At 39.9% G+C, this 26420-nt stretch overlaps 1 protein-coding gene across 1 annotated transcript; it reads left to right on the forward strand.

The window, feature by feature from the left end:
- The first annotated feature begins 1632 nt into the window (after nucleotides 1-1632).
- RIPK2 (receptor interacting serine/threonine kinase 2) lies at nucleotides 1633-23471 on the forward strand. Its single transcript, XM_065629074.1, has 11 exons — nucleotides 1633-2125; nucleotides 5745-5898; nucleotides 7059-7214; nucleotides 9528-9685; nucleotides 12581-12630; nucleotides 12985-13146; nucleotides 16337-16422; nucleotides 16592-16681; nucleotides 17279-17384; nucleotides 20832-21011; nucleotides 22891-23471. Exons 1-11 carry the CDS (start codon nucleotides 1938-1940, stop codon nucleotides 23214-23216), a joined length of 1656 nt encoding a protein of 551 aa, XP_065485146.1. The 5' UTR covers nucleotides 1633-1937; the 3' UTR covers nucleotides 23217-23471.
- Nucleotides 23472-26420: the final 2949 nt, after the last annotated feature.

The raw sequence follows: 26420 nt of genomic DNA on the forward strand, positions 1-26420 counted from the left end.
ATAACTACTTACTTCTGTTACCCATCTCATATTCCTTTACTGTGATGAAAATGTCAAAGTTGCTTCCACTGAACTGGCAGAAACTGACCTAATGTTGTCTTAGGGTGATCCAAAACCCACTGACATTAACCAAAATAGCAGGCTCTTTAGACAATATGTAAGGTTTTAAGTCATAAAACCTCTCTTCATTTTATAACAAAACAATTAGTTAAATAAAAAGTATCATAATACTCTTGGCACTGTTATCAATCTGCCGCTTTTTATAATCACAATCATTTTCTTGTTTTTCAAGTTAGCATACTTAAAATTATCAATATACATGAAATCAACACAAGACATTGCAACAAGATGCACAAATAACTTTTTGTACAGTATCTTAAAATTTTTAGTATAATGGCATTCATAATATCTTAATGGGAAATAACCACGAGTATGTATTTACACAGTGGTTTTGTAGTCCATGTTCACTGTAGGCATCCATTGCATATTATTTTATTCAGGAAACAAAATCTTTCTTACATATCAACGCTGAAATAGTATGACAAATAGTACTATGACATGGTAAGTACAGAGAGGGATGTGCATAAACAGATACCCGAAAACAGCATATTGCAAACATTGCATCAAAATTACATTTCTGGGAAACCACCTAGTGTGTCTGAAAGACACAGGCTAAATGAAAACTGAAAATAGAGTAAGTCAGCTCTTGCTTTATAGGGCTGCTCAGTATGTTAGTAATGCTGCAGCATTTGGAGGGTATAAAGCATCTAAGATAGAAGAAAACTGGAAAAACATAGCAAAGCTGTCAAGTACTAGGACCAAGACAGAACTGAAAAATAATTTCCAGGCTTCAAAATGAATGCTGTGAAATATTGCACAATATCACAGTCTGAAAACTTCACTGCTTTCCCTCATTCTCTGGTCCATATGCATTACTGGGAGAAAAGAAAAGAGGTGAAAAGCCACAAACGTTTAGCCCAATATCCACACACATGGAAAGGTGAGGGGTTTGCTCTATGTACCTCCATTTCATCCTGCAGAACTGCCACCCACTGTGGAAAGCTACAGACTTCTAACTTTATATTAAAGCATTTTGTTGGTCTATGAGAACTTGGTGAACAGGCTTTGCAAAACCTTCCTGTGTAACACTCATGTAAAGCTGCTGCAAACACATCAGCCGACCGGGCGGCTCTCTCTGAGCCAGGGCAAGGGTGAACTTGTACTTCCTGGAAATTTCGAAATTACCTTTTTCAAACGCCGCTATCCTGAAAAATCTTCCTAGGACAGGCGCAGAGGCTTCAAGCAAGTGCAAGAGGTAACTCTCCTCTCACTGCACCTGAGCAATGAACACACACCCGGAAATGCACAAATCACAGCTCCGAAGGGCGCTGGCATCCCGCATCATCTTTCGGGAACAGAAATAACATGTGTCCCGCCCGCCGCCCAGACAGAGGGGGGCTGCTTCCCACCCGTCCCGTACTGCAGCCCGGGGGTTCCCCCCCCGGCAGGACATCTCCCGTCCCGCAAACGCGGTGGGAGGTGCTCCATCCCCGGCCCGGGGGATGCCCCCCGAAACCACGCCCCCGCTCCCCCGAAGTGGGAGGCTGCTGCCCCAGCACAGCCCTCCCCAGGGACCGCTGCGACCGGCACCGCGCTCCGCCGTCCTCCTCCCCGCAAGACTCATCGCGGCGGCTCCGCCTTCCCCGATCCGGGAACCCGCGGGAGGCCGTTTTCCGCGGGGAAGGGAAGTCGCTTCTCTGTGGGGCTGAAGAAGGAGCGGGCTGCGGGCGGCTGGAGGGGAGGCGGACCCGGGAGGTGGGAGGAAGAGGCGGGGAAGGAGGCGAGAGAAGCGGCGCCCTGGCCTCCGCTGCGCCGGCGGAGAGATAGCGAGGCCGCCCCCGGCAGCCTGTTCCCATCCCCGGCGGCGGAGTGCGAGGATGAGCGATGGGGATGGTGGAGGCCGGGCGGGCGCCATCAGCTACGCCCTTCCCTCCATCCCCTCTAACAAACTCCCGGACTTGCGTTTTATCAGCCGCGGCGCTTACGGTACCGTGTCCGCCGCCCGCCACGCTGACTGGAGGGTCCCGGTGGCCCTCAAATGCCTGCAAGGGCCGCTGCTAGACAGGTAACGGGGGCGAGGAGGGAAACCGCCGGGATGGGCATCGCGGAGGGGGGTGGCTCGGCGACGGGGGGTGATGGGGACGGTGTGGACGCCGAGTGAGGGGTTCCCACCCGACAGCCGCGCCGCCCCCATCGCCCCCCGGGCCTCCTCCGGGGGAAGGACCGACCAGAACCCGCCTTTCCCCTAAACCGGGAAGGGGATCCCACGCTCCCTCTTTGCCCGGGACACTCCGTGAGTGCGTCCCGTCGGTGGGTTAAGCGGCGACGGGTGGCGGAGCCCGGGTTGTGCTGGGCGTGGGTCGTGCTGCCACGGCGAAGGTGCCGGCGCAGGTTTCTCAGGTTGGTGTGTCAGAGACCGGGTGTCTTGTTGGGCAGCGCTGCTTTAAATCCCAGGGCAGAGGAGATCCAACGAAGAGTGATTCAGCTTGGGCAGCGAGAAATCACGTACCAGCCTCGGAGCTTCCTCTCTTTCCGTCATTCAAAATGGGTAGTTTCAGTCTCAGCCTGTGAGACACTGAGCAGTTCACCTTTTCTTAAGGTTTTTTCTTCTGCAGTGCACACCTTGGTCCCTGTTCAAAGTGAGATTTGCGCAGTTCAGCTTCTTTCTGGGTCTATTGGTTGGCAGCCGTTTTGCAGAAGTATCAGTGGGGTATTAAAATACAGTAATTACTAGAAATTTGTTGTTTACAGTGAGAGACAGAGCAAATATAAGGAACATATTACTGTATCCACTAGAGATTGCTTCTAGCTCCTAGAAGCTTCTTCAACACAAAGTACAATTGATATTTTCTTTTGCACCGATCTCACAGTACTCAGATAAGCTAATTTAAAATAAGAAGCTTGTAAGTCCTCACAACTGGTATTTTCCATTAGCTCTTCAACTTGTAACAATTGTGTTCCCCATTCTCCTGGGGCCCAAGTGACACCATGTGTATTAGAGGAGCTGTCACTCCATGTAAGGGTGCAGCAGGTAATAATTTTTCATCTGTCTCTGCTTCATTCACTCCCTAGAGTGCCAATTTTTTATCACATCAATGCAACTTTGCCTCTCCATAGGCTGTTTGAAGCCTGCCTGACTGTAAACTTGCCTCTTGTGTCCTATTTAGCTGTTTTAATATTTTTTGCCTTGGGTTTCTTTGATGCATAGTGTTAGGCATTTAGGCAGGACAGCCTCACTGAAGTCTAGAAGTCAACGTATATGTGTGTGTTTGTGCATGTGCACACTTAAAATAGTGGGACATGGGTGTACATATATGTGTGTAAATGTGTGTGTGTGTGTAAAAACTTTCCAGCTTTTCCACAATTCATGTGTAAGTTTTGTTTTGTTGTGTTTTCTGGAAGGTTTAACAAAAGTTAGCCCAGAAAACTTCTAGTCTTGTGACTCAGCATGCTACTATAGAAGAGAAATTGTTTTGAGCTATCTAGCCTCTTATTCCGTAGGTGTGTATACGCAGGCTTTGTCTCTGAAGTCTTGCCAGAATGAAATGGAATCTCAGTTATGTTTTTAAGCTGGCGTATTGTGTTCTTTGATAAGTTTATTGTTTCATTTTTTTGCTTGGGTTTTTCCCTTTAATTTAAATGTCTGATTAAATCCCCTCTAATCAGACATATAGTATTTATCCTCTGAACTCTGTTGAGAGAAAACAGTAAATATTATTTTTAGCCTTGCAAGAATTTGGATTAGTGTGACATCTAACCTGTAAAATTTTGACAAAAAGGGCAACTGAGGTAATCAAGGCAACTCAACCACTTACCATACAACATGCACAGTTTGGAAACACTATCAGAAGAACCGAAAGCTTTAAGAAACCTGCTATAGCCGAGTCTCTACAGCAAGTGTCGGTTGTATAGGAGGCAACATAAAATGCCATTCTGTAAGTGCTGTCAAGAAAAGAGAAGAGTTCACAGTGTAGTTAATTCCCCAAACAGGAAGCCTGTGCTGTGTATCCCAGAATTTGGTGTGTGACCAGCCGAACAGCAGAGACAGTTTGGAAGCTATTGTGGGCTTGCACTAATTTAGGTATTACTCCATGCCCTTCTGGTATGGAGCAGGCAAAGGTGAAGTGACTTACAGCCACAGGAGTAGACCTCGGTATATTGCAACTCGTTTCCCAGCTACAGCTGAATCACATACAGATGTGCCTCACGGTTTGGGAAAACCCCTAACTTTCTCAAACTTAATCTTTTCTGGAGAGAAGAAGGAAGGGAAGAAGTTGTGTCTTTTGTCCTGTGTTTTTCTTGAAGGCTGCCTTTTTACTTTGATTGTTTTCTGCTGTTTCCCATAATAGAAGGTTTTTTCCCTCAGATAAGGAACAACAATCAGCATTAATTTCACATCCACCTTAATTCAAAGTTTTCCTGTCATAAAAGCAGCAAGCTTTAATTCTCCAGGCTTCCTTTTTTCCCCATATACTCAGACAGCCTTTTCAGTGCGGGGGCTACATTTACGTTCATGGGTCTAGGCTGACATGAGCTCTTCAGCGTGTGCCCTGAACTCGATGGACACAAGCGAGCTCTCGCTGTATAGCAATATCACATGTCACTGCGCTGACTGAATTGTGATGGGCAGAGCCCTGGCTTGTATGCAGCCGTGCCCCAGTACAGCTGTATCACATCTGAATCAGACTGGCTCACATCCAAAGGATCAATCTTGTATGTGCTGTAAAAGTCCTATGTTTGGATATCCTAGTCACTTACTTGTATCTCTAGCAGTCTCCACTGGTATAAAGTCTAAATTTTTTTTTTTTTCAGAATTGATCCTTCTTGGTCCAACTATCTTCATTGTCAATAAACCAACTTTTTTCAAGAACATTTGAGATATGAGGCATGTGAAAAAGTTTATGATTTTTAGGGATAGAAGTATATGCATTTTTAAATAAAACTTGAGCTCCTTGAGCCCACATGCTGCAAGGCCTGAATTTGTAAAGATGTGTCAAATTCACTTTTATGAGGAGGTTTGACGTAACGGAGAGTTTTCACACAGCCTAATTCAGGTACCCAAACATCATAAGGCTGGTCCCTTCCTGCTTCCTGTGCAGCCAGGGAATGTCTTTTCCAGAGGGTGATTCAAAGCAGGGGCCCAGTTTGGAGGAACATTGTGTGAAAACAAAACATAGTTCATTCTTTTTCCTTCAGAAACTGAAAGTGCACTCCTTTAACTCGTATTGTTTTAGTGCACATCAGCATCCACTACATTTAAGTGACTGGAAAGTTGCAAGTGTTAGAATCTGCACTCCGTAGGAGATTAATACTGAGCCTCAGTGAAAACTTGGGGTTTGAAGATGGGCAGTAAAATAAGACAAATGTAGATGGTTATTCCTGTTATGGATACACAGAATGCTAAGAGATTTCTGACTGTATCCTTATTTAGTGAAAACATGGATGAAATGTGTAGTGGAAATAGAGAAGAAAACTGAAGAAGCTATCTTGTATTTGCATTTGCAGATTTTAATTTGTTTATACAGTATCTTCTTATCAAAACAGTGTAGTACAAAAAATGGTAACAGTGGTGGTACTGCATATAGCTACATAATTTTTTAGGAGACTATAGTGAAACCAACATTTGCTTTGAATTTCCTAGTATTGGTATGGTAACCTTTCCTGTTTCTTTTGCTTTCTTTAAGTGACAGAAAACATCTTCTAAAAGAAGCAGAGATATTACACAAAGCCAGGTTTAGTTACATTCTGCCAATTTTGGGAATTTGCAATGAGCCTGAATTTCTGGGGATAGTAACAGAATACATGACAAATGGGTCATTAAACCAGCTTTTACATGGGGTAAGTGTACTTACAGTTTTTAAATACAATTCCTGGTTGTTTCAAATAGACTGTGATTTCCATACTTAAGTAGTATAGTGAAGTGCATTATTCATAACATTTCAAATTAAAAGACAGTCATCATCACTAGTAGGTTTTAGTGCTCTGATAGACTTTCTGTGTCTCAAAAAGACAACTAAACTCAGTAGACTTCAGTTTTATTGCACTTTTAACGTTGTGACCTATAGCTAGCTTTATGTTGAATTGTTGTATGCAATCACTTTAAAAATCTCTGTTATTCTCCAACTAGAAGCTGAAATACTTATGCTTACTTCAGCCTGGGTGTCAGAATTATTGCCAGTGTAAATATCACACAAAGATGATTTTTTATTTTTCTGAATCTTTATTAAAAAAATGAAGATTTTGACTTTGGTTTAAGGAAGTCAAATATTGCTAATCTAAACAGATATGGATATTTCTAACCAGATCTTACTCTGAGGAGTAAGTTCTGTGCTGAACTCTCACTGCTCCCATTAGCTTGCTCTGAGCATTCAGTGTTGCTGCTGTAAAGCTACTGCAGTTATGTCTCGACAGCACTGGAATCTCTTTTCTACCTTTAATCAATGAATATCTCTCATCTTAGAGAGCTCAGGTGTGTGTTTTTCATAAAGGCATTAGTGTCAATGCAACTTTTAATATTTCAGTGGAGTTTTACTGTCTTTTTCTTGGTGTATTAATATTTATAAAGGTAGTATATTGTGCTTAGTTGCACCACGACTTTTTTTTTTCCCCCAATGTCAATTGAAGATATGATTCTTGCCTTCTTTTGTGTAGTACTTATAATCTGTGAGTTACAAGTTTCATACAGGAGCTCATCTGTAAACCATATTTCCATATGAATAATGCAGTAAATGTTCTACATCATGTATACCTGTCATGAACTATTATGTGAATGCTAGGGAACAGAAACATAACACTGCATGATTAAGATTTATATATTTGTCTTAACAGCTAACCAGTCTTAACACTCAGTTACATTTTTTTTAGGAGTTAATGTAATACATGTTTTAAGAGGTTACTGCTTGTCCAAGTCACTTTCTTCTTATTATGAAAGTCTTTGTGTTGTGCTGTTAGATAAGAACAGAGGGTTATATTCTTGTTTTGTGGTTTTATCTTGGCAGAAAGATGTCTATCTTGACATTCCATGGTGCCTTAGATTCCGCATTCTTTATGAAATTGCTTTGGGAGTAAACTATTTGCACAACATGAATCCTCCATTGCTGCACCACGACTTGAAAACCCAGAATATTTTGCTGGATGATGAGTTTCATGTCAAGGTAGGTTTATTTAATTCTTATGTTCTTCAGCGTCTAGAATGGGCAACAGTGTTTTATTTATTGTAGAGGAGGAAGAGTGAGGATGTGGCCATACAGAGGGGATGTAATTGTGTGCCAGATGTTTTCTTCTATCCTTGTAGACAGATCTTATCAACTTCTTTTGGAAACTCTGCTTTGCTCAAGTGTGCATTCGATCCATCTGAAAAGACCAGAAAGCCAGAAATCAGGCTGTTTGTGCTATAGAAGTAGCTGATACCCATTAACAGCGACACTCTTGTATGGTAACCTTCCAAGGGTAGCTATATCTGGCCCTTTCTGAAGAGAAAATAGAAAGCGTCCCTGTCCAAGATGCTCAGACAAGTTAGTTCTGGAAGATAGTAGATAAAATTCAGATTTTAACACCTCATTTGATATTTTTCATGCAAAGTGTACGTATATGTTCTGATCATGTAGTACAAGGACATGTAAAACGGAGCTGCAAAATCTGGATATATTGGGAAATGGCTTTTGTGAAGCTTCTTAGAGGAAGCAAATATACTTAGAGAAGTACTATTAGTTTAAAGCTTTAATTCTGCCTTTTAAAATACCACTGCCATGATGTGAAAAAGAGACTAAAAGTACTTCTGATAAAATGGTTGTGTGCTTCCATAATTTCAAGAGTTGTTTGTGTTTTGTTTTTAAAAGATCCTCTGTTTTTAAAATGGATAGAATATATTGTTCAAGTAAACAAGAAATAAGAGATATTTTTCATCTAATTTATACTTGAATGGCGAATGCTTCAGTTGCTGCCGTGAGATGAATCTTCTTGTGGGCCCTTTGAGCAAAGATCAAAGATGCAGTGCTGATTTCTTCTTTCTCCAGTGCAAAGACATTTTTCTTGGCAGCAAGGCACCTTGCGCAGCTTCATCTCCACTCACACCCTCAGCAGGTCACACCTCCTCCCACTCAGCTGCGCTGGTATTGCCATCTCTCGAGCTTCCTGATAAACCTGATGGGGAAACTGGTCCAAGTAATTTTTCTGTCCCCACTTTTTTTTAATCCCCGTCTGCACTGGTGTGGTCTGGTGCTCTGCCTGACCACATCTAAGGAGTTGCTTTGCTGGAGCAATTGAAGGGAAGAGTTTAACTCTTGCATGCCTGCCCTGCCTCCTATAAGGGGTCTCTGGAAGACTGTCCTTAGGGGTTTTCAGTGTTTTTGGGATGAAGCAAGATTCTCTCAATTAGGTCAGCTGTCAGGAAATCCAAGGAAGGTTATCACGCGTGCCAAATAGAAGAAATATTTCATATGTAGAAAAGTAACACTGTTCATAGAGTGCCTCTGGCTGTCGCAGATCTACTGAACTAGCAAAATGACATGACCATTTACAGTGAGGAGGGCTTGCAGAGAGTGAGTTGAGAAAAAAGGTTCTTTTTCACTGTGGATTTTGACTATATGCTCTCCAGAAAGCTTATTTCTGTTATCTTAGTTGCCACTGTGCTCGCATAGGCACCTTGGAAAATGTGTTTGCTCTTAGGGAAATGCTGGACAACTGCAGAGCTCATATCTGGCTGCTTATCTTTTCTCCTTTGTAGGCCGGACACTCTGCAGCTCAGCCAGCAAGCTGCTTCTGCTGGCCGTTTGTCTCCCTGCCTGTAACCTAGTCTGACATCTTGCTCCCTGGCTCGTGGATGTCAGGGAATGTAAACTGAAGTCAATTAATTCTTTATGTAGAGGAGCTGTAAACTCTGTACGAAGGGACAAGGCCCCAGAGTGCACAGTAAACAAAATATTCAGCAACTTTCTGCAGCACAGAATTTCAGAATATCAAATGTATTAATTCAAGATTAATATTTCATAGTTTTGGGAGTGAGGTGGAGTACCTTAAAATTTTTCTGAGGGAGCAACTCTCTTGGGATATCTGCAAGATAAGTTACAGAGAGTTATGATTTATACTAAACCTGTGCTTTCTTCACAACCAGGGAGCTAGAAGTACTCAGTGGTTTCTTGTTTACTTTTTTTTTAACCAAAGAAAGTGATTTTCTTCATACAGGACAGACTGCCATAGCAGATTTCCCAGCCACAGAGTATACGAATCCTTCGTTAGAAGAAGAACAGGATAGGGCAGTGCTGTAGGGATAGAGTGAGTCAGGACCTGGGAATGTTTTCTGAGCTGGAGCTGGTGTTGCCTGTTGCTAGGACAACCATATACTTTCTGTCAGTCGGGTTAAGGACTTTAAGTGACTTGTTCTTTCAGGCGTATTTCAGCAATTTCTAACAACGGTCAGCAGATAAATCCAGTTTTTCTTCTCAGAACTTCTGATTTGTCCTTTCCAGATTGCAGATTTTGGCATGTCAAAGTGGCGTGTCATATCCATGTCGCAATCACGAAGCGAAACTTCTTTGCCAGAAGGAGGGACAATTATCTATATGCCACCTGAAGATTACAACCCCAGTCAGAAAACTCGTGCAAGTGTAAAACACGATATCTACAGGTAAGTCATGTTGTTCTCAAGTGGGTTTTGCAATCTAAATTCCAATTTGATTTACTGGACTTAGACTTTAACATGTTTTCAGCAATTTTAGTATTTTCAGAAGTGTCATAAGTGTATAAGCAAAAAGAATCAGGGAAAACAGAAATGAGCGACAGCTGGATTTGATCACCTGTTTCTTTAGGAAACACTGTGACAAGTGTAATGTTCCAGAAGTTAAGCTAGAACTACAGAAACAGATAGAGGAAACTGTTTTCTATAAATTAATGTACACATGGAGACAATGTCAGGGGTGGAAAAACTGTTCACACCAATTCTCTCAATGCACATACCCCTGCAATTTGTTCACATCAATTAACATAATTTGCAGAATGTACTTGCGGGAAAGAAGAAAACCTATTTTTGAAAAGTGGTTAGGAAAAAAACAGGATAATGGGGTTGGAGGAAGTATTGAGAGAGATCACCTTAAGGAATAAATTACTTCATGGAAGTTCAGGTAGATTTGCTTCAGTCAGTTCTGAGTAGTTGAAGCAATAGAATAGGAAGTAGCAGAGTGGTGGCAACCCATAAAACAAAACGGCAATTGCTCTTAGGATGTAAGGGTTACAATTAGCTAATCTGAAAAGGCTTGGAGAGCTCAAGGATGCCTTGAACAATCATGAAGGAAGTTGTCATGTATACATGGAAACTGAGAAGGTATGAAGAGGCATATCACTGTGACAAAGTCCATCTCTCTGTTGCACTTTACCACCTCTACCTCCAGTTATCTTTGAGAGGGTTGTATTTTGGTGAGAGGTGAATCAGTCTCAGATGGTCTTACTGACTTCCAAGGAGACCGCTATTTCTCTGAATTATCCCTTACCCTTAAGGGGCACATGAAGTTCCTTGACATTCTTGTCCAAAGAACAGAGAAGGTAACATACCTGCTTTCCTCACCCTTTGATGAGAAAATCTCGACTAGGGAAACATTGAAAAGAAATAATGGTATATAATGGGAAAGAAGTAGCCGTGTGACATTATTTTCTCTGGCTTCTGATTTTAGAGGATTGGAAAGTGTGTCTGGTGGCTTAATGAGTGAGTGGAGCTGAAGAAGACAAATGTATTTTAGAAAGGAAAAAAAATGTGTGCAGAGGAATAACAGTCAAATAGGAGAAAATAAGAGCTAAAAGATCAGAAGAAGAGCTTAGAAATCTGATAAATTAGGAAGGAAATAAATTATTTCAGAAGAGAGGAAAGAAACTGAGACAACATCATAAAAAGGGATCAAAGACATGAAGATAGAGACACAGTGAAGGAAGTGACCACCAGGAAGGTCACACAGGAAGACCTGTGCTCAGGATCAGAAAGAAGGAGATGCCCTGAAACAGAAATAAGAAAGGAAAACACGAAGAGTGTAAAGGGGAATCAGCAGAAAGTGGTATGCTGCAGTGTTGTAGGACTGAGAAAATAATCTTTAATTGTAGAGAGATTCCCAACTGAATGAAAGGCTGAATGATTAATTGACCACAGCAGATTCAGCTGAATGTTGTTGAGATATTGAAGCTAATTTGTGAGGAAGGATCTTTCTTAAAGAAACAAATTGGTTGAACAGCAGTCAAGCAGCATTAACTTTTACAAAATGAAAAATTTGCCATGCCAAAAAAATCAGCCCGTCTTTGTGTACAGTTATTTCAGTAGTTGAACAAACATTTATTCTGATAGGTGTGATTCTTTAGCAAAAAAATAATTCTTTGGACTTCAATTTTTTTAAGGAACATTTTAAAAACTTCAATCCATTTTTAAATTGATTTACTGAAAAAATAAAGGAGTAGAGGTAAGTTTACAAGGATATGTTTGACATTGGAAATTAGGTTCTTAAGCAGCTAAATATTTTTGTGGTCTCATTTTAGCCTTAGAACTACTTGATTTATTCCTCACATCAAATTCATGTTCTTAAATAGGAAGGCCAGATTTGGGGTTTTTACATAATTTTATTTTCTTTTATTTGCTTTAACTGCATTGATTATTTTTTTATAAATGAAGTCAACGCTTCATTTAAATGAAATAATCTAATTCAATTCAAATTACAAACCTGTTTAAAGTTACCTTTTTTTAACATCTCCTGATGACTGAAGAGAGAGTGTCTGGTCTACTAAAGATGTACCAGATTTGTACCCACTGAGCCACTTCTCGTTCATGTTGATGCGAAGGGGAAAAAAAAAATCACCGGTTTGAGTAAGCAGATGTGTGTTCAGTCTGCTGGCTGTAGTTCAGGGTGGTCTTCTTGGAAGTCTTTTTTCTAAAGTGAGTCTTGTATGTAAAAGTGACACCTCTCCCTATAGAGAAGGTTGTGTATGTTTGAAAGTATTATATATATGTCTGAGGGGGAAGCAAGAGTATGTTTCCCAGATGCAAGTCCGTATCTTACCTGACCCTGACTCTGCGTTGGGATAGAGGTGTGGGTGAACACCATCCTCCCCGCTGGTGCCCTGCTTCCTGTGGGAATGTCAGGGGGCGTCAATCCAGACTGGGGAGATGCCGCAGTATTGCAGTCAGGACAGAGCAGCTGGGACTCTGGGCCTCACTGTAATTTGCCTACTGAGATTACACTGTATGTACATAATTCACAACATATTAGCAGAGCAGAGCTAATACAGATTTGGAATAGGTGTTTATATGCCATGTATTTTTTTCTGTTCTTAATATTATTAACTACTTCTAGTCGAAGTCACTGGTTAAAATTCCTGCTAGTTTTCATATATTCAGGTCATTGTTGTAGGTAGCTATAGTCAGTCCCACCTGGGCATGCAGGATCACTTCAGCTAAATGTTTTTAATAGAATGTAAAGCCGAGCACATTGTGTTACTAAGTATTGGTAATCTAAAATAATGTCTTCTATACTTTTTATACTTTAAACAGTTATGCAATTATTATGTGGGAAGTGATGTCAAGGAAACAGCCATTTGAAGGTAAGGCCGTGTCTTCTTTTACTTTATTTTTCCAGCCTTACTTAAAGGCTAAACCTGAGACCTGGGTACCTGGGGGCTTCATTTTAGGGGTTACTTTTTAATGACTCAACTTGTAAGCTTGTTAAAGAACACTTTGAGGTACTTTTCAAATTAGGTTCTTTTCTGTATTTTTTTTTTAACTATAGTGTTGTTTGATAAATTAAAATCACATTTTTATGTAAAAAAAAAAAGAAAAGAAACAACCTTATTTTGGTGAACTATAAATACTATGTCTGCAAACTAAACTATTCCTCCTATAGTAAGCTATTTATATTGCATATATTTCTAATGAATGCATGATGTCTATTTTGACAGAAGTTATAAACCCCTTGCAGATAATGTATAGTGTGTCACAAGGACAGCGACTAGACTTAAGTGAAGAAAGTTTATCAATGGACATTCCTCATCGAGCGCTCATCGTAAGGTTGATAGGAAGTGGATGGGCACAAAACCCAGATGAAAGACCATCGTTCTTAAGTGAGTTTACCTTGCATAAGGAGAAAAGATTTTTAAATTGTCAGATTTCTGTTGAACATGGTGCTTACAGAGCAAGGTTATAATCTCAAAAAGAAAATGGTAAAGATGTCAAGAGATACATGTGCCCAGTCTTGTTTTGTACGATAAGGTGCTTGTTTGCTTCCACCATGTCTGTAAACAAACTTTTATTAATGGAACCATGTGTGTGCCATAAAACCAAGTTGTTAGTTGGAGTCTTTTGCATTTGCCATCTCTAATTTACCTGTAAAAAAGCAGCATGTTTTGTTTAACTACTTGCACTTGGGCTTTTTTGTTTATTGTTGGATGGCTTTTTTTTTTTTTTTTTTTGAGAAGGAGTGGAAGTGAAGTATATAATAAGTACAGTGGGATTTATGACCAAGCTGGCAAACACATCAACAAATCATTGCACATCAGATAAGCTATAGTGACTTCACCTAGTGTTTGCATCTCAGTATAGATCTTTTTCACTGAGACATTATCTTTGGTTGTTCCACCTCCCAAATTGAGCAGGAACTGGTTGAACCCACATGCTTGACTTTCCCTTTCCATCTCTTTGTTCAGATTTTTGTCCATGAGACCAAATATAGATACTTTCAGCCTTTTTTACAGTGGATTACAGAATTTAGAGAATCAGACTGAAGCTTGTAAAATTAGAGTGGCGTACTGTGAACTGGAAAAGTTTTGTTTTGGTTTTTGCAAACCTGTGTTTGTTGCATTTAACCGACGTATTTGGTATATGTTGAGTCCAAATTGATCTCCCATAACAATTTCTCATTAACATGCTTAATTTTGTGGTGACTTTCAGCTCTTGTTTGGTCGTTGTGTAAAGGTAATTCCATCAAAATTGACAGAAAGTGGTTACATTTTCAGCTGTGAAATTTGCTCTTGCGAGTGTTGTTGTGGTCACATATGACAGTGTGGTGAAGCCAACTTGTTAGATTTATGTATGCTTTAAAAAATTCCTCCCTAGTCCTTTAGAAAAAATGATCCTAATTCTGTAGGAAAGCTGAATTGCCTTGGAGAGGTAAAAATATTGAACAAAAGAGTTACTGAAAGTATTCAAGTGTAGAACAGTACAAAGAGCTGGCTTAATGCTATATTTTAAGTTTCTCCCTGGTTAGGTTGAAGATGTATTTCACATTTGAGTCATTGCTAGTTTTTTTTAGTTGGTCTGATTGGTTTTGTTTTTAGGGTTTTGTTTTATTTTGGGGCAGGGGGTTGGGTTTGTTTGGGGGGTTTTGTTTGGTTGGTTTTGTTTTGGTTGGTTTGTTTGTTTGTTTTAATGTTACGAGTAGAGGGGTCCACAATCTTAATGTTTCATTCATAGCTTTGGCGAAGTCTGTTTATTATTTTCAAAAACTTCCTTTGATTTGGAAAGTGTTAGAAAGTGCCTGTTCAGGTAGCTTAGAAAGAGATGTTCATAACTGCAGTTTTTTGCATGAGTTTGGCAGAGAACAAAATGAGGACACATGCAAATGCATACAGCATCTTCATGTTCAGTTTACAGTCCAGAATAAATTACCTGTTTTGAGGCATTCATATTTTTTCATTAAGAACATTTTGAAATCTCAGGATATTTTGGCATGTCTGGTTTGTAGGATTGTAAATTGTAATTTTTTTTTTTTTCAAGCAAGGAAATATATCTAATTTTTTTTAATCAGAAAGAATAGACACATCATGATATTTCCTTACATATTCTTGTTTTCCCGTGTCCGTTAACCAAAACAAAATAGCAGTCAAAGTCTGTGGTCTCACAGAAGGGATAATTTCCTGGGATATGTACTAAAGTGTGAGCTAACTTGGGTTCTATGATTAGTACCATGTCTGTAGTAAGACGATCTTTGAAGAAAACATGCATTGTTTTTCCTCTACTTTACTATCATAAAAAGAAAGAGGAAGTTGCAAAAGTGTTGCAAAATTAAGGGAAGTAAAGCTCACTGATTGGGAAATTTTGCAATTGCTATAGCACAGTGGGAGAAAAAACCAAAAAGCCCAAACCCCCTTTTTGTTAAATAAACTTTAAATAGAAAAGCTTGGTTAACCTCTCTGTTCCCCTTATAAGGAAGGGGTAAAGACTATCGTGATGTTTCTGCATGTACTAGGAACGTGTACTTGCAATTTAATTATTATCAACAAAAATTAACAGTGCTTGTATTTCAGTGTGGAAAATGGAGTGCCAAACTTGTAAAACTCTATTTTAGCTGATGCAAGAAAATAAGAATCCCGGTACTGAATGTATGTCTTGAAGATGCTAGTGGGAAAAAAAAAAAAAAAGTAATATGGGAGAACTGTGGTAAAGTTACAGTAAATAATAAAAATATGTTAATAAGGACACAGTGTGATGGATTGCTAGTAAGGTAAATAGGTTTTGCCAAATGGGTGGAGTCCGTAGAAATGCAGTAGAATTGTGATATGCCATCATACTTTCCTGAGATTTTGTTGTACTTGAGCACAGTTTCAAAAAGACATTTTTATAACACAGTCACCTCAAAATTTGAAATACTTCATTTTGTAAACCTGTCAGCGTTGGAAATCAAGGGAACATAGCACAGGTTGTCACTTGCTTTTTGGATTGTCGGGTGGCTCCCTACGTGAGCAGGTGATTTTAGCTTCTGTGACTTGCAGCTTTTGGTGAGCATGCAGACACTATCATTTGGATTCACTGGGTGTGATACATCAGTGCCTTTGACTATCACCACCTTTTATGGCCCTGCAGCACATCACCTCTTCTGGATATTGCTGTGGTGGGGGGTTCTTTGTTTATTTTTCTCATAGAAATCTTTAACACCTCTGCTGGAGTGGGAAGACGGTGACCCATGCTGAGGTCTTGTGCTGTTTGGTCGCATTTAGCAAGCCAGGTTTGTTGGGTCTGTCTTGAAACATAGCAAACCCACGGATGTATCCATTCCAGGAATGCAACACTTGTGGTCTGGCACAGCCCTGGGTCTCTTGTGATACAGAGTGCTGAGGTGAGCAGATCAGGAAGGGGCTTCTTTAGGTGGTGTGAAACTGTTGTAACAGGTGAAAGCAAGAAACTTCTGTTTGGCAGCATAAGTGGTTTTATACAAATCAATAGACAAATTACTTTCATAAATGTAAGAAAGTAGCTTTAGCAAAATGAAGACTTAATTTCCACTTTAATTCAGCAAAGTACTCTTTCTTTGTTTAGAATGTTTAATAGACCTTGAGCCAGTCCTGCGAACATTTGATGAAATAGCTATGCTGGAAGCGGTAATTCTGTTAAAGAGATCAAAGGTAAGTGGCTTGTGTTACAGTCATAAGTTGGTAATGTTTACTTGCTAAAAGAAATATAATCACCTTTCGCATTCATCTAATCTTCTATCTGGCTGAAGCTTGTGTTTGTACAGGGGTGTCATCTTGTGTTACAGCAGAATTTTAATGCAGGTAAATATGTCTCTTCCAGTCACTATACGAATCACGGTGTATTCACAAGAGTGAACAGAAAGCAGATGTGAAACAGATATCTCTGAATATACCTCTGAATCCTCAAGAGGTAAAAATTTTATATATTGCATTTTTTATGTTGGCATCATTAAAGATCTGAGAGCCTAAAGGGGGGTTAACTTGGTAAGGGGGAATTGTTCTGTTGTTTACCTTCCTACGTAGTCAGGAAAGGCATAAAATGTGCTAGTTGAGCTGCAGTGTAACAAATTCATAGACATCTAGGTGAAGATAGGAAAGGATGGGTAAGCAGAAATAAGAAGGGCATGTTTGGAATATCCTCTAAATGTGGGAAAGCCATCTCCTCGAAGAGGAATGCAGCACACAACGTCTGCAGCTTGTAAGAGATTGTCTTCTGCTCCCTTACACCTCTGTGGAGCTTGCTTATATAGGATCATATAGATTTGCTTTTTATTTTGATTCTTAATGCTGCTGCTTTTGGTTCTTACTAATAGTTAAAGTATATAAAATTACTGACAGCTTTGTAAATACACAAGCATTAGGTTTGCATCATTTCTTCTATTTTGCTGTATTTTGATCGTGCTGGGGGTAGCAGGGAAAAGACGGTGATGGGAAAATACTCTGTAAAAAAATGCAGCTTTGTATTTATTTAATATGCCTTTTCAATATACAACTGGAATCATTTCAGGAAATATATTCTGCCTCCATACAATGTGACGCACTTCCCCTTCGGAGCATCTCTCCAGATATATCAAGACTCAAGTCTGTTCCCAAGTGTAATATCCTCTCATCAGGTAGAGATACTCATGACTTTGTGTAAATTTAAGTTGCGATTGCAGCTTTGCATTCCCACTTTGACATTACATTTGCATAGTAGAAAGTTGGATCTGTGTTTATGTCAGAAAAGAGGTGTGTTTCATAAACTTAGCGTTCTGGGTAAAAAAACTAGAGTCATTTAGCTCCAATTTTCTGTTCCTGTCCCCTGAGAAATCCCCACAGCTCACAGCTTCATTTTTCCTGTTCAGGGTACTGAGTACAGAGATGGCATTTACTTGTCCCTTCAGACTCTTGGCAGTTTAGTTAATCATTTGTGAACTACTTCTAAAGATAAAGAGGCTAAACATTTTGAGGCACTCCTAACGCTAAGTAAACTGAAAGTTTCTAATGCAGCCCAACCTCTCAATCATTTTTAATTCAATAAATAAAATGCCTTTAATAAATAGATTGACTTGCAAAAGTATCTGCACAGACTTTTTGTACCTGTCACATTTTCTAAATAAAAGTTGGGAAAATTTGCAGACGAAATGCAGTTTTGAGGTTTTGCTGATGTCAGAAGCCAGAAGAATGTGATGGGGCCCGGGTGAAATAGCAATACATTGTGAAACTAAAACTGCACTTGAGTTTGTTCTCTTGAAAGAATGCAAACATACATAAATTTCAAAAGAATGGAGCATCCTTTGACTTTGCAGGGTCCAGTGGTGTGAAAGCAGACAAGGCGATTGGCTTCACTGCTTTAAAGTACGGCGTCAAAAAGTGTGCTCAGGTGCTGCAAAACTGGAGATATTCTGGTAGAGGTAGGAGGGCACAGGCAGTTTCTTTTCCAGCTCCTGTTTGGGCACATCCACAATTCTGGGCTTGTACTCAATGTACTAGAAAGATATAAATACAGCAGGAATTCTAGGGAAAATAAATTACCAGAGGCTTAAGAAATTTGAGTTACAGGGGGAAAATGGCAGAAAGTAGTGTAGTTTGGCTGTACCTCTACCTAAGCATTTTCTATACACATAGCATAAAAATCTTAAATATGAAGAATAACTTGTGGTTACCAAGCTTAATAGAAATGTTGTGAATAATTTTAGAAAATGGAATATTAGATTGAATATGAGCATATACTATAAGTGTAATCAGATAGGATAATGATAAATGCCAGCCCTTCTTTCTGTTAAAAATGGTCATATCTGCCTGTAGAGGTCACTGATAAGATTGTAGTGGTACTATTAATCTGGTCCTTTACAGAGTTCCTGCTTAGACTTTGTTGCAGGTACATGTAGATACTGTAAAGCCTGTGAAAATAGCGTCTACAAAACCATACCACAGCAGAAGTGTTTGTTATTACTTTGCCAATATCTGCATCTGGTAGTTTTATAATAGAAGGCAAGATTGACATTCTTCTTAGTTTGCCAAAATTAGATGCAATTGTTTCGGCAGAAAAAATCTGTTCCCAGGTAGCTGTTGGCAAGAGATGAGTTTGGCATGGCACCAAGGCAGAAGTTAATGACTACAGATTTTGGTCAAGTTGTTTTTCCCACCAATACAATTAGAAGACTTTTTTCACAAACTTCCTCCTTCAGAGTTAGACTTCTAACTTTCAGCCTCATCAATTTTTCTTCCCTAGCCAGCTTATACACACACTTGTTCTTGGGCATTGCTTTAAACTTAAATAGCTCTTTTCCCTCTTTGCTCATTTTATTTCTGATATAGATAGTAATCCTTTAATATACTTTGTTTTGCTAGACAAACAGGATACACTCTTTTGAAGTCCATTTGCAAAACAAGCTTCTTCATTCCCCTGGTATCCTACTAGATACCAGATATCTGTACTTGGTATTAAAAAAAAGAGTGTGACCAGTGTTTTCTGCCTGAAATAAGAACTTTTCTTAAAATACCTTACAATTTTATTTTTCCTTTCTCACAAGGTCCTTACATAGTAATCTCCCTAGGTGGGTGTTTTTTTCTTCATCTCAATTCCAAATCACTAGTTCCAGCTTGAAGCAGAAAATCTAGATCTCATGTTTTGTGCTACCGAATTTCCACTTCTATTACTCCAGTCTTCTAGATCAGCTAGCTTCTTTCTGAGTAACCTGGGTCAACCTGTTCTTTCTGAATAACATCTGCAAATGTCATTAGCATGTTTCTGGTTTTTATGCCATGGTCACTGGTCAAGTGCATTCTCCCATACTAGTACAATCCCAGTAGTTTTGTCTCTAATGCTTTTAAAGGTCTGTGTGTGCCTAGAGTTCTATAACATCCTATCCCAGCAGAGCCATTTAAAATCCTTTTCTAAAATGATCTTTCACTCACACCAGTTGTCTCCTAATCCTTTCTCATTCATGTAGTAGATAACATCTGCTGCTTCACACTATATAGCTCTGCCCAGCTTACTTTCTCTCTCTTTAATGAAATGAAATGCTAATTACTATGAATTCTAGTCCACCATTTTTTAAACAATATGACTGTAATTTCTTTCCTATTTTCTTTCCTTATTTGTTTTCCTCTTCCTGCTCCTTGTACTTATAGCCATATTCTTCCACAGGTCAACACTCTCATCTAGGAATACACCTTCAAATACCCTCATTGAATGGGTATCTATAAATGCTGAGTTGTCCAGGGGGCTATCTGTTCTTATTGTGTCTTTAGATGTTCATCTGAATTCTTACATCTGCATCTCTGGTTCTGAGTTAACATCTCCTGAGCTCTTTATTCAGTGACACTATGGAAGTCTGTAATGAAAAATGTATACTGAGTCAGGCATATGCCCTGTAATTGGTTTCTGATCAGCTGTTTGTCATCACTTCGAGTTATTCCTCCTGCTGCTTTCATATCCATCATCTTTTCCTGCCATTAAAAAAAAAAATCTAAAAATAGAAACTATTGAGCTTTCCACCTGATTAAAACCCCCTTTTTTCCCTTTCCCTGCAAACGTTTACATGAAGCTTTCTTGAAGTCATATGCTGTTTTGACAGACTACCAAAAGCTTCAGTTGGCTTCCCACCAAATGTCACCATTGGTCTTCATGTTCTTTCCTTCCACCTGAATCTTTCTTTCAATCTTTCCACCTTTGTTATGCTGCCAAACTTCAGCAAAATAAATTAGTCAGCTTTCATGCTGTCTCCTGGCTACCTCTCCAAACACTTGAAGGAGTTATTTTGTTCTTCTAGTCCATACAAAAATTTTCTGTTAAACTGAGCTTTTTTAAAGTTCACATCTACCAGATTTATTCTCTTAATATTCTTTTAAAATAAAACAAGACCCCCAATCCCATGGTCAAGCCCGGGTAAAAGATATGGGACATAAATGTACTCAGAACCTGAGTGTAAGGAATATTGTGTTGTGTTTGAAGTGAATTTAGGTTTTTATTACTTGTTTTATGGAATTGCTCTAAATAGTCTCTGATGGCTCTGTTTTATTTGAACATGGAAGTAATACAGATCTTTTTTTTCTCTCTTTTTTTTTTTTTTAAGATGAAAATTCTGGGAGTGTACACTCTCTCAGCAGTCAGAGCACAGACGAAAATATCTCTGTAACTCAGAGCGCCAAACTTCTTGTGCATCCATACAGTTATTTTCCCTCATCTGACAAGAGTACTTCAGAAGCCTCAAATTCTGCATCATGTGTGCTGCGGTCATCACCAATTCCTTCAGGTACAGCAAACACTGATTAATTCCAAGACCTACAATAAGTGTCCTAATATCAAATACATGTGTGTATGAAATGGAAACTGGAACTGTTGTTCATCTGTAAAATGAAAACAAAGCATTCTACAAGTTAAGAATGCAAGTAGTTCTATCCTTGTAGCCTTAAATTACAAAGTAAGTGAAACCAATGTAAATTGTGACCTAGTACATGCACCCGTAGCTCCTAGCATTCTCTTTCGTTTTAAGCAATCTTAATTCCTGCTGCTTTGGGTCTTCTTTATCCTATTACCTTTGCTTATATTATTTCTCCTTTCTCCTGCTGCTGTAGCAGTTCTGCAATCCAGCAGAACAAGAATAAATGTTATCTTGAGCTTAACTCATCTTGTTGCCTGCCACTTCTCCCCACTTTTTAGGCTTGTCAATCTTCCTCTTAGTAATGGCAGGCCAAAGAGAAGCAGCAGCTGTGTCAGCATCTCACCTTTAATGATATTCTGTGTTAGCTGAGAGCCCACTGCATGATATTCCTATGCATCAAATAACTGTTAAAAGTGTGCTTCCAAAAAGGTAACAAAAATAAACTTTAATGCATGATTAATTATTCAGAGAGATATTTTCTTATGGGCCACACAATAACATGCAACCTTATAAAGATCTGCCGCATCATCCCTCTTCTGATTCATATTGAGCCTGGGTGCTGGCCGACAGCAGGTACACTGTCAGTCAGCAGTGAGCCCTGACAGCCAAGAGGGAATACCACACCCTGGGGTGCATCAAACACCGTATGACCAGCCAGTCAAAAGAGGTGATTATCCCACCATATTCAGCATTGGAGCAGCCTCATCTTGAGTACTGCGTGCAGTTCTGGGCCCCACAATTTAAGAAGGATGTGAAGGTCCTTGAACGCATCTAGAGGATGGCAACAAAGCTGGCAAAGAGGCTGGAAGGCATGTCCTGTGAGCAACAGCTAAGGACTTGAGTTTGTCTAGTCTGGGGAAGAGGAGGCTGAGGGGAGAGCTCGTTGCTCTCTACAGCTTCCTGAGGAGGGGACACGGAGAGAGAGTTACTGAGCTCTTTTCCCTGGGACCCAGTGACAGGACACGTAGGAATGGTTCAGAGGTGTGCCAGGAGATGTTTGACTAGACATTAGGAGTTATTTCTTTACTGAGAGGGTGGTCAAACACTGAAACAGCCTTCCTGGAGAGATGGTCAATACCCCAAGCATGTCAGTGTTTAAGAGGCATTTGAACAATGCTCTTAACAACTTGCTTTAACTTTTGGTCAGTCCTGAAGTGGTCAGGCAGTTGGACTAGGTGGTCGTTGTAGGTCCATTCCAACTGAAATAGTCTGTTCTATTCTGCATATGAGAGTCGGCACCTTTTCATTGTGCAAATCCTCCACTTAAGGAAAATACACAGAGAACTACAGGAATATTTTCAGTAAACTCCCCAAAAAATCCCACTGGAAAGTGAATTTACCACTTCTCTGTTTTTACTGCTGGGTTCAGTTGAACACTGGAACAGGTTGCCCACAGAAGCTGTAGAAGTACTGTCACTTGGAGATGTACAACCTGAGTTATCCTTGAAGTTAGCCCTGCTTTGAGCGGGCCATTAGACCAGATGACCTCCTTGAGGGTTTCTTCCATCCTAAATTATTCTGCAATTCAGATAAAATAAATACTCTAACCACCAAATTTGACAAAGTGGAACATTTTAAATGGGGAAAACAATAGTGAAATGTTAAAAGCATGTTTAGTAGTCTGGTGTATTTCTGACCAAAACCAAGTTTTAAACAGCTCTTTCTCAGCTTGTTCTTTTTCTATGGCACTGGTTGTTGACAGACAGTTACAATGCTTTTTTTTTTTTTCTTTAATCCTCCTCAATCTCAGATTTTGTTTTGGAAACCATACAACAGAATGTAGCTCATCAGTGGATCCAAAGTAAAAGAGAAGAAATCATTGACCAAATGACTGAAGCATGTCTGAATCAGTCCCTGGATGCTCTTCTATCAAGGTTTTTACTCATGAAGGAAGACTATGAACTTATAAGCACCAAACCTACAAGGACATCAAAAGTCCGACAACTTCTTGATACTTCAGACAGCCAAGGAGAGGAATTTGCCAGAATTATAATACAAAAGTTGAAAGATAACAAACAGCTAGGACTTCAACCTTATCCAGACATTGTATCTAATTCTCTAAGACTGCATTTTTAAATTTATTCTTTCGATATGAAGCTATGTGAATATTTCTTACAACATGATTTGTTTCTATATAGTAGTTTTATATATGTACTGCTTTGTCTTTACTGTGCCTTTGTAGAGTCTCAGAAATGACACTGAGTTCATCTAGACTGCACTGGGTGAGTTACAAATTAATCAGTTTGAGTGCAGTCATGAAGTCAAACACTTGACAGTTATTGACTCATACAAGTATTTTGTTTATACATGACAAAAGAAAAAAATTAAATGCTCCCTGTTTTACATATTTTCTGTTTATACATATCCTTTCCTTCTACCTCACAGGTTTGAGATAACCCATCTCAACTTGGAGTATTGGTTTATCTCTCTCCATTTGGTCTTTCCCACAGAGGGGGAAAAAAATCTGGGTGCTCTATTTTGGGACTTGTGTGCTGTGTTTATAAGAAATTTCCTTTCAGCCATACTGATTACTCCTCCTGAGATGCCTCAGAAGAGCGGTAGGTGGGAGGAGGCTTACATTGCATTTTTACAGGATTTTTTTTATTACGTTTTGTTTTGTTTTTCTGATTTTGTTGCCAGGGCAAGCACTTCAGACCACTGCATAAGAAGAATGTCAGTCCAAAGAGGAGCCTGAGGGCAATGAGGACACTATGCTGGTCATCCTTGTTGTGCCAAGAACTGATACATTAGAAAGGGTGGAGCTATAGTCTTTTACATTATTTGGTTACACCCACTTAGATTCCTCTTGAAATCATAGTATGATGAGATCCACACACAGCTTATGGGAAGGAACCCTCAGTTAATGCCTCTTTTATGTTTCCTTAGTTAACGCCTCCCTTACCTTTGTCATCTGCCATATATAGTTCTTATCTCACGTTGCTGGATCAAACTTCTAATTCAATTTTATTTTTCCTATTTACATGATGAGCAGTAGTTTGGGTCTGTACAAAGATCAATCATGCACTGCCCTGCCAGGTTGGAAGTGATGTGCATGGGTCTCTCCTGCCTTGACCCACCTTAACCTTCTCTGGACAGCATCTCTGCTGTCCTTTTTTGTCCGAAGGATGGTGCCAACAGCTTGAGGCACAAATGGGGCCACCTGAGAGTAAAAGGTATGTGGTGGGTGGTTTTCTTAGTTCATTTCAGAAACCCTTAGTGATTTTACCTAGGTGGCTTCAAATCCAGTAAAGAAATTACAGGTTTTAGTTTGTCAGAAAACAGCACAGGCAAATGATTTTCACGGACACAAATAATTACAAGTTCTGGTAACACTGTCTAAACTTCAGGAAAATCCAAACTTCTGGTACAAGAAAGCTGAAATCTACCTAAATTGCTGTATAAGAAGGTGCCAATAAATGAAAAATGCTGAAAGAGCTGTTTGGAAACCAACAGAGATGTGAGATCTGCTCCATTTCAATGATTCAAGCTTCAGTGTAGGCATTACTAGTTGCCAACAGCTTAATTTTTTCAATATCTGCCTTAATTTGTCAACTGAATGACAAGAATAAGATTATAATTTACTGGATAAAAAAGAGGGGGGTTAATTTTTTTTATAAATAATTTTTTGGCATAAACTGGGAATTAGCATTTTATCCTGCTTCCCTCTGAAGGCTGTAAAATTCAAACTAGATAGCTGAGACCAGGGTAAAGGTGCAGTGAGTGGTTGTGATTTCTGTAGAACAGATCTGAAGATGTCTAGCAGGGACAGGCTCTGAGGAAACCTGCCAGCCTTCCCAGTGGGAGTTTGGTGCCAGAACTGTGTGTTTCACTGCATGTCATGTTTTAAGCCACATTTGTTTGTTAATACTAGTGCCTAAAGAAAGATTCTGTCATCTCAGGTAGGAAAATCACATTTCTTACTCGAAAATTCCTCATGTATTATGAGCTTACCTGAATTGTAGTTTTAGTGTCTAGAAGAAGAGAGGCTTCTTTAGGCATATCCTTTTACCCACTGGTAAGTTGTTCTTGTAGCAGGGTCTGCGTGAGTTGCAAACTTTGTAATTTATTCTTTTAAATTATGTCTAAGAAGGTAAAGGCAGTCCTGATTTTTTTTTTTTTTTTTTTTTTTTAAAAAAAAAAAAAAAAAAAAGGGGAAAAAAAAGGCTGAGAGCGGTTGTTGGCCTGCCAGGTGGCAGGTCTGCACCTTCTTCCTATTTCACAACTCACTGAAAGCAACTTCTACCTTAGAGCGAGCAGAACTAGAGCACAGCACAGATGCCAGATTTCCTAGCTGTACGTGCTGTGCACGGTACTTGATGATGCCTGTACAGTCTGGCAGGCTCTGTTCCGAACACGTGATCCGTGCTACTGATTCTTCCCAGTGTTGCTGCTGCACCTTTGTAGTCACTCACCTCTGGCATGTTCTGCAGCCTGACAGTGAGGCTGGCTGCAGCTTTTCTGCCAGCTCCCCATGAGCTGTTTTTCACCAGAGGTCGTTGCGATGGGTGGAGGAGCCCTGGAGAATGGGTGAGACAGATCCCAGAGCCATTCCAGGTGCTGTGGTAGTTGCTCACCCTTAGTGTCTTCATAGTGGAGATGAAATTTTGGAGATAAAAGATGAGGACACACTGGTAGGACACCCGGCTGACGGAAAAGAGCATCTCACTGCCTTATGAAGTCTCCTTTGAACTAGCTTGGGGTCGGCTAATAATAATAATAGTAATGATAAATCTGGCCAACAGAGTCACATTCAGGAATGGGGTTTTCTTGCTGCTCCAATTACTATTGGCTGCCCCTCTTCATCTGACATCACCCAGAGGTGGCACAGCTGCAGGAAGAGTAATTTTCTACCCCCAGTCCTGAATATACATGTATCTGTAAGGCCATGACTATTGTTCTAGCCAAAACCCAGCACTCCAAGGAAGCCCTGAGGCTGCTTGATAGAATTTGGTCCTATCTTCTTCTTCTTTTCTTGGAGCTGGAGTTTCCCTTCATGAGGGAGGAGCATCAATAAACCTGTCCTCTCCAACATGTTAGGCATGCACAGATTTCCTGAAGAGTCAAATGAAGGAGGGGGCAGCCACACTCAAGACTTCAGGGATACAGAAGAAGAGATAAGGAGAAAACTTTGAGGTAGGCATGGGGAAGGGAGGTGGAGGCTGTGTGCCTGAGCCACACAGGGTGTGTGAAGGGTGTGTGGAGGTGACAATTAGACAGATGAGCCAATCCATCAGTCTTGACACTTCTGTCATTTAACTCAAGTACTATGAAAGAGGAACA

Source organism: Caloenas nicobarica, chromosome 2, assembly GCF_036013445.1.
Source record: "Caloenas nicobarica isolate bCalNic1 chromosome 2, bCalNic1.hap1, whole genome shotgun sequence".
Lineage (NCBI taxonomy): Eukaryota > Metazoa > Chordata > Aves > Columbiformes > Columbidae > Caloenas > Caloenas nicobarica.

Excerpts from the sequence above, each read along its gene's own strand:
- RIPK2 (XM_065629074.1), top strand. The coding sequence starts at position 1,938 with ATGAGCGATGGGGATGGTGGAGGCCGGGCGGGCGCCATCAGCTACGCC. Across the intron at positions 12,631-12,984 it reads AAGGAAACAGCCATTTGAAG|AAGTTATAAACCCCTTGCAG; the intron begins GTAAGGCCGTGT and ends CTATTTTGACAG. Across the intron at positions 16,682-17,278 it reads TACCTCTGAATCCTCAAGAG|GAAATATATTCTGCCTCCAT; the intron begins GTAAAAATTTTA and ends GAATCATTTCAG.